The sequence below is a fragment of the Typopeltis vanoorti genome, chromosome 4, assembly GCF_054136105.1.
Source record: "Typopeltis vanoorti isolate ZY-2024b chromosome 4, IOZ_Tvanoo_1.0, whole genome shotgun sequence".
NCBI lineage: Eukaryota > Metazoa > Arthropoda > Arachnida > Uropygi > Thelyphonidae > Typopeltis > Typopeltis vanoorti.
The window spans coordinates 41,873,178-41,892,234 of record NC_143552.1 but is presented as its reverse complement, the minus strand read 5'-3'; the positions used below and the strand labels follow the sequence as shown (position 1 = coordinate 41,892,234).

At 38.0% G+C, this 19,057-nt stretch overlaps 1 protein-coding gene across 1 annotated transcript in view; it reads left to right on the top strand.

Moving 5' to 3' along the window:
• LOC150107255 (heat shock 70 kDa protein 12A-like) overlaps nt 1-19,057 on the top strand; it is a 147,277-nt gene that overhangs the window by 112,049 nt on the left and 16,171 nt on the right. Inside the window, exon 7 of the mRNA XM_090391760.1 lies at nt 10,821-11,158. Within this exon, the coding sequence (XP_090247886.1) occupies nt 10,821-11,158 (338 nt within the window). The remainder of the gene's footprint in view (nt 1-10,820; nt 11,159-19,057) is intronic.

Genomic DNA, 19,057 nt, shown 5'->3' with positions numbered 1-19,057 from the left:
GGTCAGAAACTACCTTAGTCGCCTTTGGACCCTTTCCAACATCTCTTTATCCTTCTGAAAACCCAGTGACCAAATCTGGGCACAATAGTCCATGTGTGGCCTTATCAAACCTTATACAACGGAACAAGAATCTCCCTACTTCTACACATCAGTGTCCTCCGCATCATTCCCAGAAACCTTTGTGATGTAATCACAATTTTGGCAATGTGTCCCCCTCAATTTTAGATCCTTATCCACTATCACCCCTAGATCTCTTATTTCCTCTACCTCCAACAATATATTCTCACCAAGCATAAATTCTGCATCCTATCTTTGTTTCCCAAATTTTAAAACCTTACATTTTGCAACATTGAACTCACATCCCCATTTTCGTGCCCAATCACTCAATTTATTCAAGTCTTCTTGCAAGGCCACAACATCTTCACTACTCTTTATGGTTCGTCCCAACTTTGCATCATCTGCAAACAACTGAACATCTCCATCCAAATCTTCGCCAATATCATTAATATACAAGTTAAATAGTAATGGCCCTAAAACAGACCCTTGAAGCACTCCACTAGTGACTTTCCTTTTCCTGGATATTGCACCCCCATACACAACTTGTTGATACCTATCAGATAGCCAGTCTCCAATCCAATGCACTAATCTAATATCCAACCCCATCTGCTCTAGTTTGACTGTCAACTTATCATGAGGTACTCTATCAAAAGCTTTTGCGAAATCCAAGTATATTACTGTGTATCCTTCTCCTCTGTCCAAGGAAGCAGTCACTTTATTGTAATATTTGCCAGCAAAGGTTGGTCGATTGGTAGAGCCTCTGCTACTAATGACTCAGTTAAGTAAGTTTGAGCACGGTTAGTAGTTGGAAGGGAAACCAATCATTCGATGCTATTGGCACACTCTCTCTCGATGAGTCTTTGGACTCCCTGGAGGTGTCAAATAATAATAATAATAATAAGTAAGTAGATTACTAAAACATGACCTCCCTTTAGCAAATCCATGCTGTCCTTCAAAGATTATACCATTGTTGTCAACCCAACTGTGGATCCTAGTTCTCACAAGCTTCTCCAACAACTTAACCACAACACCTGACACAGAGATAGGCCTATAGTTTGATGCTTGAGTTCGATCACCTCCTTTATGAAGTGGCAGAATCTTGCCCTCCTTCCACCCTTTAGGAACTTGACCAAGTGCAAGACTCGTATTAAAAAAATATGTCAAGGCAAGTGTCAACTCTCTGGCACATTCCTTCAGAATAAGCGGTGATATATTATCAAGTCCCACAGCCTTATTTACATCTAGTTTACTCAACTCCCCAAACACCTCTTGGTCACTTACAGTCAGTCTCTCCTCCCCATCATCAACTGCTCTCAATCCCTCCATGAAGTCACATTCACAAGATTGAAAGATCTTTGTGAACTGCTCATTAAGTCTTTCCACCACACATTCTGCAACAGCTGTCTTTATACCATTTTCTCCAATCAATGTCATCCTTCCATAATCATTGCTTATGGAACTGCTTATGGAAAGTGCTTATTTCCAGCTCCTGCAGGCCAAATTCCCACTAGGACTTGTGAAACTTACCAGATCTTACCTCAGCAAACTCCAAGTGACACTACAGGGAATTAGATCATCTGAAAGGCAACATCACTGCAGGCATCTCCTAGGGCTCCTTGCTATCACCTCTGCTCTTTGCTATCTATGTGACTGACATCCCATGGACAGCTGCCACCACAATGATTCTGTATGCAGATGATACTACAATGATGATCTGCTTCTTGCAACTGTAAAACACAGTCTAAGTACCAGAACAATGATTCAAAAAATGGTGAATTGATATTAATGCAGACAAGAGCACTGCACTGCAGTTCTATTCACAAGAAGATGAGCATCTCCAGAGTGCAAAGATATCACTTTGGTATTCCCATCCCCTGGCAACCACTAACCAAATTCCTAGTGGTACAAATAGATAAAGAGCTTCATTTTACAAAACTCGTATCGATCACGTCAGTTCAAAAGTAAATAGGGCTGTAAAACTCAATGTAGCTTAAAAATATCAAAGCGCTTTACATAGATTTTTACAGAAGTCAAGTCTCATGAGAGCTGTTACAAAAATAACCTTGTTTGTCTCTATGTATTTTATGTTAAATATTAAATGTAAATAACCCTATGTGAATTGATTGTATTTACTGTTTTATTTAAAGGTTCTAGAATGTCAAAAACAAAGGCAATGCTTTGCCATCGGAACTTTGTATAATAGCTATGTATAAGAGCACAAGAAAGTTGTTTACGATTAAGTGTTTGAGAAAGTTGTTTGCGAACTCTGCGCATGAACACCTTCAAAATTAGTATCAAAGAGATCCGCTAATTTCAGAGAAGTTTCTGCTGTCCCGACAAGACAAAGAAAAAAAGAGTGCACGGAGGAGAAGAAAGAACGGGTCGGCCTTAACCAAAGGATCAAGGAGAACTTCCGATTTCTTCAGGGTCTACAACCCTTGGTACAAGGTCCCGAGAAGGCGAAAATAAAAGGGGACTGAGATGAACATGGAGAGGAGAGTCCAGGTCCAGTTGCCGAGAGAGCAAAGGCGAAGTGCTGTTACCGAAGAGAGGTAGTCGATAGAGAACCAGAAGCAGTCGGACCCAAAGGAACAGAATTTATGGCGAACCCATGCCAGAGGAAAAATTGGGAGAACAGCCAATGCCAAGTGCCACCAAATGAACTTACCTGTTCAGTATTTCTGCTGAAGGATTTTGATCACTGCATTTCATTAGATGCTTGCCAATGGTATAGTTTCCATTGACATGGCCTTTATTGGGGCCCTTTGGTGGATGCTTTTCCCTCAGAGATGAACGGTTGTGCTCAGTGATTGGGTTTGCCTGTCAATGAGTGGAACTACTTGGCAGTAGTTCCACTCATTGAGTAGTCGAGAGTTAATGAGTTAAAATAATCCTTTGGATCACTCATTGAAGTTAGAATGATCTGAGAGATCGTCTTGTTTTTAGTGATGACTCCACTTATACAAAGGTTTTGATCACTGCATTTCATTAGATTCCTGCCTATGATATGGCTTCTACTGATATGGCCTTTATTGTGTCCTTTGGTGGATGCCTTATCCTGGCAAATGAGCAGTTCTGGCTGGTGTCTTGTGGAGGTTGATGCTTGGCTTAGTGGCAAGTTTTTGCCTACTATTGGGTGGGGCTGAGGTTTCTGCAGGTTTTGTCTGGCAGAACCACTGCTGAGATTAATGGGTTGTAATGAGTTATAAGATCCTTCAGGTTACTCATTAAGGTTAGAGCGATCTGCAGGATCACCTAGTTTTTGGAGAATACCCTTTATTTATTCAAATCTTTCCTTCCTTATGAGTTGAGAGATTCTGCCTTGGTAGTGGGTTTTTTGCCTGGTCACTGGGTGGAGCCACTACTGAGTTTCCTACTCTTGAGTAATTCTGGTCACTAGTGAAGATTTTTTTTATATAGTGACCTGCGATCAGAAGTATAAATCAAGTACAAGTTAAATGGATGAGTAGCATCATTAGGTAGAAGCTGCTAAAGAAATGTTGTAGAGGAAATATAAAGAGAAAGTAATCAGCAGACTCATAAGTAGTACAAAACAGCACAGGAAAGAAGGCTGACCAGTGATAATGAAGATAGTATTAGAATATGAGAGAAAATTAGAAGATAAAGTCAAAGAAAATCCCAGAATTCTATCACTGTGTGGAGAGTAAAGGGAAAAATGATTACGGTGGGATAACTTTAATAAGTGTTATTGGTAGGGAGGTGATAGAAGAAGGAATAGTTGGATTACTACATTGTCACTTTGTGAAAGTGTATGATCCAAGTAGATATGTTGAGAGTTTATTTTTCACTTGGTTAGACTATAATAAGTTTAGTTTAATCCTTTATCCAAGTGTGAGCAAACAAAGTTTGCGCCTGAAAGTATCTTCAGTAAGGGGTAAGGTAGTGCACTACCTTACCCCAGTCCTGAAGATACTTTCAGGCGCAAACTTTGTTTGCTCACACTTGGATAAAGGATTAAACTAAACTTATTATAGTCTAACCAAGTGAAAAATAACCAAGTTGCACACCCTTTGGCAACTCCTATAGGTTAGGATGACCTCTCATTGCTTCTGCCTTTGTATCTCCACTACTGGGCCTGGCTCCCACTGACGAGACCTCATTAAAGGTTGAAACCGGTATGGGTAGTGGCCCTTGCCTTAATGCATAGCATTACACATATCCACAAGGAGATGTGCTTTGCATTATGGGAGATACTGAGATAGGAGTGATGAGATCTTTCTCCACCTTTGCAACGAGTTGCCTGGTGTTGCACTACCTTACCCCAGTCCTGAAGATACTTTCAGGCGTAAACTTTGTTTGCTCACACTTGGATAAAGGATTAAACTAAACTTATTATAACCAAGTAGATATGAGATAACTGATTGATGTGACATGGGATGTGATGTGAGAATAGAGATAGATGTACCGTAAGTGCTTAACACGTTACAAAATCTCAGTGTGAATACTGCCGTTATATGGAATACAGCCTCTGTATGTACAAAAAAAGTGCATGAGAATTGGCTGTGCCTCTTACCGAGATGTTTAATATTTAAGTTTCAGTTCTGGCAAGGTCCCAGGAGATTGTTAGATTGGGCAAAAAAATGGTTGCAGCACATAAAGGAAGCACCAGGACAGAGATAGCAAATGCAGTCCATCACTCTTATGTAGTTCACTTCGTCCTTCAAACTCATTACACACAATTGAATGTGCTAGGGAACTGACAGTGCCTTTAATCTGGCTTTTCAATGAAAGTCTGGCTTCGGGAAAGGTGCCCAGGGAATGGAAGGAAGGTAAGATAGTGCCATTGCATAAGGGTGGTAACAGATTGGAAGTATCTAATTATAAGCCAGTTTGTATGTCATCAGTAGTTGTTAAGATCTTGGAGAAAGTAGTGAGGGACCGTATACAGCATTGGGCAGATGAGGGTAATGTTATCTGTGAGATAACATTACCCTCATCTGCCCTTTCACAAATCCATTCACATGGATTTGTGAAAGGGCGCTCTTGTTTTAGCAATATGCTAGCCTTTTATAATAAAGTTACAAGAACATTAGATGAGGGAAAGGCATATACTACGATTTTCTTAGACTTAGTGAAGGCATTTGACAGGGTGCCACATGATAAGCTGATATTTAAGTTGCAGCACATGGGTCTGGATGTCAGATTGGTCAACTGGATTCAGCATTGACTGTCTGATAGGTATCAGAGAGTTGTGTATGGTGGAGCAGTTTCAAGGAGGCAGAGGGTTACAAGTGGGGTCCCACAGGGCTCAGTACTAGGACCTATATTGTTTAACCTTTATATCAATGACATTGCCAGTGGATTGCAAGGGGATATTCAATTGTTTGCAGATGATGCGAAGCTGGGAAGGATTATTAGTAATAGTGCAGATGTGGTAGCCCTGCAAGAGGATTTGAATAAGCTAGATAAATGGGCAAATGAATGGAGGGTGTCAGTTTAATGTAGCAAAATGTAAGGTCCTGAGGTTTGGGAAACATCAATGGGATGCTGCATACTCTGGGAGGAGTTATACTGGAGGAAGTAGGAAGGAAGACATGATTGATAGAAACCTGAAATTTAGGGGGACATATTGCAAAGGTGGTGAAGGTAACACAGAGGATTGCTGCAATTATGAGAAGGACACTGACCTGCAGAGATAAAAGGGTTATCATTCCATTGTATAAGTCTCTGATCAGACCACACTTAGACTATTGTTCTCAGATTTGGTCCCCATGATTTGAAGGGGATAAATTAACTGTGGAAAGGGTACAAAGACGGATGACAAAAATGGTTTCAGGACTGTACAATTTTGGTTATGAGGATTGGCTGAGGGAACGTGGACTGCAGAGTTTGGTAGATAGAAGAAGGAGAGGTGATATGATTGAGACTTTTAAACTGTTGAGAGGTGGTTACAGGGTTGACACCGGGGAGTTCTTTTGCTTGGTTGAACAGCGGGAAGAAGTGATGACAAGAGGCCATCTCTGGAAGTTACGAAAGGAAACTGTGTGCAAGAGAGTGAGGAGTGATTTCTTTGCATGGAGGGTGGTTGAACCATGGAATGCATTGCCTGATGGAGTGGTGAGAGCGAGAACGGTGAATGAGTTTAAGGAGTGTTATAATAGACTTTGTGTTTCTCAGTGGGGGGGGGGGGACCTCCCCTCGATGAGTCTTGACAGACTTTATGTTCTTAGGAAGGACCTTCCACGATGAGTCTTTTGGTCTTTTGACTCCATGGAGGCCTGAATAATAATAATAATTAACAAACTGCACTCCTTTCTCATCACACATTTCTGCTAATGCATCATTTGTAATCCTTGGGCAACACACTGGCTACGTTTCCTGTCACTCACACTATTATTTTTCATCCTTCTCAACAACCTCCTGATATCCTGTCTTACGTTCTCCTTGTTCCCACTCAAGTCATTTGTGCCTACTACCGCTACCAACTCTTTTTCTTGCTTACTCCTTAATTTTACCTCCTGGAAAACAAACCTTAGTCATCTTGTCATTTACCACATCTCTAATAATTGAATCCTCATACAATGCCATTTGCAAGTCTTTTGCTATCTCTTTCATACCAACATCATTTATTTACATCTTCTTCACTTTTGATTACAAGTCTACAATTCTCTTCATTTCGCTCTACATCTGCTTCATCTCTTGCCTCATCTTCATGAACTTGGCTTTCAAATCTTGTATCATTTTTTGCTATCATTCACTCTTGCTATTTTATTGTAAGTCACACAAGCTTTTTTGCCATCAACCCTGCTTGCTATCTTACCATTAATTGCATGCTTAATTGTCAGTTGAACTCTTTTCCTCACTACCACTTCCATACACTTTCCGAACATTTATACAATCTTCCTCAACTGCTGTTTCAGTTACAATGGCATGTTCCCTACTCATATTTAAATAAGCATTGTGGTTAATCAGAATATTGCACTTACTACCTACCTATTCAGCCTCTCCACATAAACATCCACAACATCTTCTCACACGTACATACCACATTCACAGCACCATACCATTTTTGAAAAATCCACACCATTCACTTTACTTATCTTTTGTACTGATCTACGTAATACTCTACCTTTCACCACCATATTGTATTAGAACACTAATAAGAAACAATGAATTTAAAGTAATACTGCCTCAGAAATTTAACCAGACACTGCATTCCACACTCAATCTTTAAATCAGATAATATCGCCACACATTAAATATAAAATTTACTTATCTTTTCACAGCCTGCACAATGACTGATGTCATTATGTAGGCTGCAAAAAGATAAGTAAATTTGTGATATAAAGGAATTTGGAGATTAGGTGATTAGCCATAACATTTTTTGAAAGCATTTGTTATATTTTATTTTTATGTAAATCTCATTCATCAAAACCTATCTTTATTATTATTATTATTATTATTACTACTGCAGTTGGGCTAGGGTTAGATAACTTGGGAACACTGCACTGGTGACCAAATTTGGTACTTTATTAAGTCACTTCTCATAGCAAGAAAAATCCTTTAAAACATAATGATCCTCGTAAAAATCCATGCTGAGTAGGATTTGAACCCACAGCCATTTGGTTGCATAGTAGAGATGCCATCCACTCAAGCAATCAGGCTGGCAAAAGCATAGTAGGTCCAACTAAGTCTCGAATTAGATTACTGAATTCAGAATTCATATGTAAGCCATTACATTGTGGAGTGGAACTAATCTGCAAATTTTTCAGTTCTTGGGTCTTCTGTTTATTCTCTCTGTAGCATATGCTGAATTTTGTGAGGCATAATGAAATATATAATAATGGCTTAGAGCCTTGTAGAATGCTACTGTTTTCACTTTTAGTGTTCCAGCATGGTGTCTCATGCATGTCTAACATTCTCTTATGCACTACACCAGGTTTAATCCATCCTAATCTGCTCCACCTATGCATACCCTCTGTGTAATATCCTCTCAGATCCTTTTGTAAAGTCCAAAATCATAATCATAATGTAATTCTTATTAGTTGTTGCTATATAGGAAAGAGCGGGTAAATTACTAAAGAAGACCCTCCCGATTTTTTATTTATTTTTTCTGAGTATGACATTTTGTGTTTAGTAAATTAAGTGTTATTTCTCAGTCATGGTATATATATTTTAAGAACGAGTTGACACTCTGATGGTAGATCTTGAAAGAAAGGCCACCCTTAAAATTATCACTTTATGCTCCTACAGTGGCCTCAAGTGATAATGAGATAAATGAATTCCACAAGAATCTTGAGGAGCCACTACAGCAAAAGTCCATGTACATTTTTGTATGTATGTGGTGACTTTAATGCTAAAATTGGGAAGGACAGAAATCAAGAAACCTTCGTTGGTCCCTTTGGACTAGGTAACAGAAATGAAAAAAGAGAGAAACTTCTAAAATTTGCAGAAGCAGAAAAACTTTTCCTCGTGAATACCTTCTTTCAAAAAAAGAAAACAGGAAAAAGGTGGACTTGGGAATCCCCAAACGGTAATAAAAGAAATGAAATAGACTACATTCTAACAGACTGCAAAAGAATAGTTTAGTATGTAGGAACAATTGGCTGAAAGTATTTTGACATCCATTTAGACCACTGACTACTACTACTACGAGCCATCTTACCCAAAAGAAGGAAGAAAAAAATACAGACAACTTCAAACCATGCAAAGCGACACAAATATTTAGATCCTGATTTGTTTAAGCAATCTATTGATCAAATAAAATGAAATATTACCAGATATGACATTGACAAGAATTATGACATGCTCCTGGAAAATCTATCCAAGTGCATGGAAAATTCTAAAGTCAAACAAGAACACCCAAAAATAGAAATACTCCATACAAAATTTGCACTAAAAAAGAGAAGAGAACTGAAAAATAAACCAAACTCACAACTTGAATATAAAATTATTTGCAAAGTATTAAGAAAGAATATCCCAGAGGACTATCAAACCTACAGGGAAAAAAGACTGAGAAAGTTGCTGAATCTAAAAAGAGTTGAAAGAGAATTAACTATGAAAAAGCCAATCCCAACAACACAACACTACTAGATCAAGATGGAAGAAGACACACAAACAGAACAAAAATGGAAAAGACAGTACAGGACTTCTACAACGATCTTTTTTGCATCAAAATATCCTTTACCCAAATTAAAACTTGATAATATATATGATGTACCAGAATTGGTCTCAGACGAAACAGAATATGCACTCAAAAACATGAAACTAAATCCAGCTCCCAGCATCGATCTGATGAAAATTGAGGATATTCAACAAGCAGGACCACAACTTTATAAACCTCTGGCCAAAAGATTTATTTGGTACCTGAAAGAAAGAAAAATATACCATCGAAATGGAAGACATCAGAAACAATTCTTCTCTTCAAAAACAAGGCAACATAGAAGACATCAAGAAATACCATCCTATATATCTGCTATCATATATATAAGTTAATGACAAAAATTAATCAAACAGGATCAAAACCACCCTTCAAGAAAATAATAGTAAAGAACAAGCAGAAAAAAATACCATCAAAATGGAAGACATCAGAAACAATTCTTCTCTTCAAAAAAAGGCAACATGGAAGACATCAAGAAATACCATCCTATATATCTGCTATCATTATATATAAGTTAATGACAAAAATTGATCAAACAATTTTTGTCAATCAAAACCACCCTTCAAGAAAATAATAGTAAAGAACAAGCAGGATTCAATAAAGGTTATTCTACAATAGATCATATACAAGTAGTCACCCAAACTTAGTGAAAAATTCAAAGAATACCAGATCCCTCTTTGCTTTCTATTTATCAACTTTAAAAAAAGCCTTTGACAGCATAGAACATAGTGCAGTTTTACAGGCACTACTAGAACAAAGCATTGATCTAGTCTACATCAATCTAATTAAAGAAATTAACACTGGTAGTTCTACACAAACAACCTTATTTGATGACCCTGTAACTATCACCATAAATCAAAGTGTGCGACAAGGAGATGTCATATCACCAAACCTTTTTGTATGTACTCTGGAAAGCACTTTAAGGAATATCAACTTAAAAGGTGGCATAAACATTGATGGGGAGCTGTTCCCAATATTAATGTTTGCAGACAATATATAATACTCATAGCTCAAGATCCTCCAAAACTTGAAACACTGCTTCATCAAGTGCACGATTCCTGTAATAAAATAGGACTAAAAATTCACTCTGACAAAACCAAATGGATGAGAAACAAATACTGCCAAACCCAAACATGGACATGATATTTCTGAAGAAATATCAAAAAAGAAAAAGCTGCATGTACCTCCTTTACCATATCAAATCTGTAATCACATCCTAAGCTAGGTATCAAAATAAGAGCTAGCATGTTCAACAGGTATGTCCTCCCATCTTTAACCTATGCCTCCAAAACTTGGAGCACCACACAAAAAAGAAGAACTTAGTCTACAAACTACCCAACACATGAAAAGAAGAATCTTAGGGATAAGTAAAAAGACCACATCACAAATACAACTATCAGAAAATTAACTAGAGTAAAAGTAGTAGTGAAAACCATACATGACAACAAAATGTAAAGGAAACTTTGCGACCTGCATTCATGGAGACACCCAGAATGAAACAACAGGTCCATCAAGGTAAATGTATATTTTAAAAATTAGAAAAGTTTGGTATTAGTATTTTCATTGCCTTTACAGTTCAATCTGCAGTGAATAATATATGACATACTTAAAGTAATCCATTTTTGAAATCTCTCTATTTTAGGTACTCGTTATATGGTGGTTGATTGTGGTGGTGGTACTGTTGATATAACTGTTCATGAGCTTTTAGATAATCATGGCACACTTCGTGAATTGCATAAAGCTATAGGAGGACCTCATGGTTCCTTGGGAATTGATATTCAATTTGAGAAACTTCTTAACAATATTTTTGGAACTGACTTTATTGAACAGTTTAAGATAAAACGGCCTGCAGCTTATGTTGATTTAATGATAGCGTTTGAAGCTCGAAAGAGAAATGCTAGTCCATTTAAAATCACTCCTCTGAATATCTCCTTGCCATTTTCATTTATAGATTACTACAAGAAGTGTAAAGGAAATTCAGTAAGTCATGCACTTTATAAATACTTATAGCTATTAATTTTTTTTGAAAAAGTTTTTTGTGTATTATAAAACTGTATCTGTTGTAATGTATTATCAACTATATTATAATTAGGAATGTGAATATTCAGTTTTACTTCAGTTATTCAGTTATATGAAGCTTTGTTGCATATGACACAGGTACTATTTAGTATTGTCTGTAATTTTAATATATATTATGTATCTTAAAATTTGTTTATATTACAGAATTTTAAAATTCATCTTAAATAGTGAAAAAGAATATAGTTTTGGCCATAAATAATAATAAAAAAGCAATATATGGAACTTTTATAATTTATGTGAAGTTTCAAGATTTGTATTTGAATATGCATATTAGTACCACACAAATATCTTTGTGTGGAACAGAAAAAAGTGCATATGTAGCATCCAAGATTAATGATGGATGCCATACATGCATCCATGTGTTTAAAACACAAATCAGAGTGAATTTGTAAAACAGAACATCAAAATTGAAATATCCAACAAGAATGAGTAAACAGTCCGATTCTAAAATAAATCCACCAAAACATCAAATAACATTTGATGTTATAGAAAAATCTTGAAAATGGGATGTAGATGACAAACATGTAGAATCTTTTCATTATATTGGATAACATGCCATACTCACTTGTTCCAAATGAAAGCTGTTCAAGGCTAACGAGCAAACTGCTCCACAGTACTGTTGCATGTACTGAAAGAAAATATTTAACAGAAAAATAATTCCAGATATTGATGACCAGTTAGGCATAACTATTAAAAACAACATTGCAGTTCCTAATTCAAGTTCCTACCTAGTCAATACATCTTACATCAGATGTATTGACTAGGTAGCATACAAACAAGTTTCATTATCTTCACAGGGCATCACAGAAAAGTCTCATTGATTGTTCTTATTCCTTGCATCTTCTCTCTATGTGAATTTATGCACATTTTTATATTGGAACAGTGTGTTAGTAATGACCAATCCATGCCCTGGGCAGAAATCCAAACGGTATTTGCCATTATTATTAGCTTTGCTCTTTTCTCCAAATTTTCCCAAAATATTTTTGTATGTCTGAAAATCGTTTCCTATTCTGCTGTTTACAGTTTGGTGGATAGAAGAAGGAGAGGTGATATGATTGAGACTTTTAAACTGTTGAGAGACAGTTACAGGGTAGACCCTGGGAAGTTCTTTCACTTGGTGGAACAGCGGGAAGGAGCGATGACAAGGGGCCATCCCTGGAAGTTACGAAAGGAAGCTGTGAGGAGTGGTTTCTTTGCATGGAGGATGGTTGAACCATGGAATGCATTGCCTGATAGAGTGGTGAGATCAAGAATGGTCAATGAGTTCAAGGAATGGTATGATAGACTTTGTGTTTCCTAGGAAGGACCTTCCATGATGAGTCTCTTGACTCCATGGAGGCCTGAATAATAATAATAATTATGTTTTTTGGAGAAACAAACACTTGATATTAGGGCAAAGTTTCCATACAGCTTTTTTTTGTTCAGCTGGCTAATGGAATCTTCATTCATTTAATGAGGCAATGCAGAAGAGAGAGATAATGTGATTAATGAATGCAACTGGGTCTTTAACCTCTAGATTTTGGATGAACTTAATGAGTTCTACAATTTATGAAGAAGTAGTTGTGCATCTTGCTTCTTGTACATTCTTTTGCAGTTTTTTTTTTGTAGTTTGCCATTATTTCAGTTTCATGGCTACTGTTTTTTGTGTGGAAGATAGTTATTTTCTTTTCATGTAGATGGTAATCATAATGAGAAAATTTTGCATTGGTGAACTTTATTATTTTTTCTTTAATTGTATCTCTCTCTCTCTCTCCCTTTATCAGCATATAGTGTTGCAAGTGAACATAGCAGTAGTTTTGAGCTGTGCTAAAAAAGTGTTTTTAATTAGTGTATAGTGTGGCTTTTTGTCACAAATTGTGTTGCATTTTTTTTTCAGTTTGGATACAAGTGTCCTTCAGTGGTGGTGTTCTTGAAATTTTTTGTTGTTTATATTGTGTTTTGCTACTTGTTTGTAGTACTACTTCAGCATCTAAAGATGGTGTTGATAAAGAAATGCACACCAGAGACACAGAAGGCTTCTGTATGAAAGTCTGACTTTGCCATGAAAAAAAAATCTCTAATCTCATCCACTTCCTGCAGTATGGCACCATCAATATAGTACATAGACCTATATTGCAAGCAAGAAAAAAACTGTACATGGCAAAATGATTTTAAGGAATGACGATGGTAAAGAGTTCACTGAACCAGTCGATATAGTGGAGTTACTGAGCGCGCACTTTGCAAAAGTATATCATCCAGGTGGTGACGTTGAAAAAATGAAGGAACCATTAGTTTATATGGGAATTGTGATGAATGAAGTGGAGGTGAATAGTCTATTACAGAACCTTAATGTGAATACATCTGTGGGATTGGATGGTATACCGGCATGGGTCTTGCATGAAGCGGCTAATGAATTATCAGTGCCCTTGACTATGTTGTTTAATCTGAGTCTCAGGTCTGGCTTAGTCCTGAAGGCGTGGAAAGAGGGGAAAATAGTTTCACTGCATAAAGGAGGATCCAAGACTATGGTTGCAAATTACCGACCGATCAGCATATCAGGAGTCGTTGTCAAGGTCTTGGAGAAAGTAGTCAAGGGAAAAATACAGGAAGGGATTGATGAAAATGAGATACTGTACAGAGGACAGCATGGCTTTGTGAAGGGTAGATCATGCCTCAGTAACTTGCTCAAGTTTTATAACAAGGTGACGGCTGAACTGGATAAGGGAAATGGGTTTACAGTGATACTGCTGGACCTGGCAAAGTCGTTTGACAGGATACCACATGGAATTCTAATCCGTAAACTACAACATATGGGAATGGATATAGGGTTGGTGAGATGGATAGCTGGGTGGTTGATGGAGAGATATCAAAGAGTAGTTTATTCAGGAGTAGAGTCCAAAAAACAGCCTGTGACTAGTGGTGTGCCACAGGGTTCTGTTCTTGGACCACTGCTGTTTAATCTGTTCATTAACGATATAGGGAAGGGTCTAAGTGGGACAGTTCATTTGTTCGCTGATGATGCAAAGTTGGGTAGGGCGATAGTGAATGCAGAAGATGTCAAAGTCTTGCAAGATGACTTAGATAGATTGGAGTTCTGGACTAAGGAGAATGGATGTCAATTTAATGTGACAAAATGTAAGGTTATGCATTTCGGAGTGAAATGATTAGCAGCAGTATACCACATTGGTGGAACTGTACTCCAAGAGATTGATGAGGCCAGGGACTTGGGAGTGTTGGTGGATAGGGAGATGAAGTTTAGGGGACACATTGCGAAAGTAGCTAAATCAGCTCATCAACTCGCTTGGTTGTTGAAAAATACCTTGACGAGCAGAGAAAAACAAGTTATTGTACCTCTGTACCGAGCCCTGATAAGACCTCATCTCGACTACTGTGCCCAGATTTGGTCACCTCGGTTCCTTCTTGATGGGGAGGAGGTTGAGAGGATCCAGAGGCGAGTGACTAAGATGATAGCAGGTCTATGGAATGAACCATATGAGAACAGGTTGAAGATTTGTGGGTTGCAGAAACTAGTTGATAGGCGGAAAAGGGGAGATATGATTGAGACATTCAAATTGCTAAAAGGATTCTATAGGATTAATTCAGATGATATTTTTGAGATCAGGACTGGTGGTGGGAGAACTAGGGGACACCCATGGAAGCTGGGCAAGAGCGTGGTTAGCAGGGGTGTTAGAGCTGGGTTCTTTACTTTTAGAGTGGTAAATGAGTGGAATAAGCTGCCAGAGTCTGTTGTGGGTGCTATGACAGTGAGCGAGTTCAAGGCAAGGTATGATAGATACTGTGAGAATGTTGAACAGCTGTGTGAACACGATGTTTAGGGCCTCCCTCGATGAGTCTAAGGACTCCTGGAGTAGCCCGTGGTAATAATAATAATAATAATAATAATAATAATATTTCTGCACTCTAAAATGCAAGACCTTGCACTTCTTGATATTAAAACTACAACCCTACTCCTTTGTCCAAGTAAAAAGCCTATTTAAATCTTCCTGAAGGATTCAGCATCAGCAGTGCTACTCATAATTCTTCCGAACTTTGCATCATCAGCAAATAACTGAAGATCCCTAGCCAGTCCACATGATATATCGTTTACAAACAAGTTAAACAACAGGGGCTCAAGAATAGAACCCTGGGGCACTGGTTGTTATTCTTCTTTTTTAAGACACTGCTCCATCATACACAACCTGCGGGTATTGTTCAGCTGCAGAGGATGTCTATTCCCATCCTCTACATCTTGTACACCAACTTATCATTTGGTAATCTATCAAACGCTTTTGCAAAGTCTAAGAATATCACTGTATATGATTCTCCCTTATCTAACACACTCATCACCTTATCATAAAATGCAAGTAAATTACTGAAACAGGACTTACCCTTTACAAATCCATGCTGACCTTCATAAAGAATGCCATGTCCATCAACCCAATTCTGTATTCTATTCCTTATCAATCTCTCCAACACCTTGACCACAAGTGCAGTTTATACAGATTGGCCTATAGTTGGAGACTTCTGTCTTGGAACAATGCTTGTGGAGTGGTACTATTTTGCCCTCTTTCCACTCTTTAGGAACCCTACCCACTGCAAGACTTTCATTAAATAACCAGATCAAGGGCATAACCAACTGTGGTGCACATTCCTTAAGTATACGTGGTGATATGTCATCCATTCCCACAGCCTTATTCACATCTAACCCAGCCAGCATCTGATACACCTCTGTTTCTTTCACTTCCAATTCTCCTAATACTTACCTCTCTTCTATATATTGTACCAGATAATTTATACCAGTATGATATGCACTGATAAAGTGCTCGTTCAATAATTCCACTATATCCTTTGCAACTGTTAGTCTGCTGCCATGACTACCCACCAATGTCATAATTATTCTTCCTCTTGCTTGCCATGTAGCAGAAAAATTCCATTGAGTTCACCTTGGCCTGACCAGTCAATCTCCTCTCATACTGCACCTTTTCTTTCTTTACCATGCTTGTCACCTTTCTAGCCTGCACCTTATACTCTTCATGGATCTGATCACCACCAATTGTCTTGTACCTCCTCCATAACATTTTCTTTTCCAGCACAGCTTGCTTGTTTTCGCTGCTCATCCATTTCACTCCCACGCTATTTACTTGCTTAACCCTTGGTATACAGTCATACATTGTTTTTATCAGATACTGGCTTATGATTTCCATGCATTTTCAACATCTTTTCCGCTTAGCTCATCTACCTAACGTACTGATGCTGACTACAGAGCTTCCTATAATCACCTGCTTTATACTTCCATATGTATCCATTTTTGGCAGTGACCTTTTCTTGTTTCATCACTTCCCAAACAAGTACCTCACCAACTGGCTGCAGTGTCAACATTAACACCTCATTAACAACTACATCTAGTGAAGTTATCACCATATAACCAAATTACCACCAAACCATATAGGTTGGTGTGCCTGCCCAGTGAGATGCCTCCCCAAACCATCACCCTACCTCAACCATAAGTGTTTCTTTCACAGATATTAGAGGGATGATAATGTGTCCCTAGTTCTTTCCAGATCAGAGCTCATCTAGCATCACTTTATAGAGTATATCAGGACTTGTATGTAAACAGTACAAACCTCATTGGTCGTGGGTCCAGTTGATGTATAGCCTGACCCATTTCAAATGTTCTCTCCTGTGGCATGGGGGATAGGAGCTTGCAGACCCACTTTGTTAAGCCTTCTGCACACAGCAGTTTAAACAGATACCAGTGTTCCTGTAGCTAGCACAAGGTCAGATGTAGCTGATTGAGGATAGCACTCTTGTTTATTCTGGCTACCTCCTGACTTGGCCAACCTCTAGTCTTAAGATTGCTCGCTACCAATTCATCAGTTAAATGATATCTTGCAGCCATATCCAAGAAATTTGCTATCATGAAATGTCTTCTTCTCAGTCCATACATGGAATTGAAAATCACTCCAGAATGCTAGCTTTTATGCCATGACTTGTTTGCATATACTGCTGACACTTTACAGCAGTATATGCAACTCATTTATATATGATAACCAGACTCAGTGTCACTTTTTACATAATGCTGACTTTGATATTTCGGTTCCCCTCCCCTCCTCCTCATTATTATTATTGTTATTATTATTATTATTATTATGTGACACCTCCAGAAGGAGAGAACTTGCTCTACAACTCTCTGTCTCCACCACTCATCCACCAACTCTGTCATCCACCAACTACAACGAACTGCATCTACTCCAACTCCATCTACTGCTGACCACCACCACCACTAGTATTTTCACAGACAATCATAAACATCCATGCCCACGGTGGGATTCGAACCTGCAGCCTTTTTGGCTGGAGAGCGGATATGCTAACCACTCGGCCGACATCATCATAATTTTTTTCTTTCTTGCTTATTTTATGGAAACCAGTGTAAGTTCATTATTATTCATTTTAACTAATGATGATCCATTCATATTTTACAGGGAAAGTGTCTCCTGCTGTTCTGGAATTTGTGGGCTAATTTTTGGCTGATATCTTTTGGCAAAAGTTCTAAAGGGACAGATAATGATGCAATCTTCAGAGGTCTCACATTTCTGGCAGGGTTTGAAACACTGATTGGCAATATGTACGATCTCTATACAGTAATGATCACTTGGGGCAGTTGCTGCCCAAGTGATCATTTGAACTGCAATCAGGCAATGCATCCCTGTATAGTTCACCATAACTTCTATTGTGCTGACGTTGATAATATTTGTTAATGGCATCTACGTCTCCATTGTGAAGATGACCTCACCAGAAAGTCAGATGGGATCATCACTTGAGCCCCTTTTTTATATTACAGATTTACTCCATTTTAAGTATGTCTGAATAAGAATTTCATCGCTGCTTTCTATATATTCTTTTGGGAAGCTCACAATTTTTACTGTTCGAACCTTTTTTCCTACCATTACAGGAATTACTGTGCTACCTTGGAATGTAAAACTCAGTAACAGTTTATCTCTGGTTTTCACATCTTTAAACTAAATATTTTCCTCTGCTGTACAGCATGAAGGAGTAAATCTTACTAGCCCCTACTATTTCTTTTAAAACCTTACTCACTTCTTGACATCCTGGAATTCCAATTTCTAGAATTGGAATTCCAATTAAAATCAACAACTAAAACCTCTTCATTTAATTATAAGAAAGCTTTCAGTTGTAAGACTCAAATTAATCCTGTGTTGTAGAAAATAGTCTACAACCGAATGCAATTCTGACCTACTATGGCTGCGATGCAGCCAAAGAAAATCCCATAGTGCAGATATTAACTGCACTTCCAGCATCATCATTAATGCTTAAATAAATATTTAAATAATCCTGTGCTAGTGGGAGTGGCAGGATGCACCACCACTAGTACCAGCAAAATTAATTAAGCAAATTAATGTCTTGTCTTGTCAGATGTCATTTCCTTCCAGGAGGTTGACTACCATGAGCTTCTGCCATGTACAGTTTTGTGCTTTGCTTTTGCATTCTTCATAGGACAAAAAGGTCCAGTCCTTAATATTTCCCATCCAATCTGTTCTTTGTCTTCCTCTTCTTCTTTTTCCTTGTATCATTCCTCCTTCTTCTTCTTTGTCTATGATCTCTTTTGCTTTTAAGCGTCGAGATTTTGCCAAAAAGATTTCCATGCCATTCTGTCCAAGGCTTGTTGATTTGCCTCTTTCCAGTTAATTGCTTTCTTTTCCAATTTTTCTTTAATTTCCTTTTGCCAACCTTTCCTGGGTCTGCCTATGTTTCTTTTTCCTATTTTCTGGCTTTCGTATACAGTTTTTGCTATTATTCTTT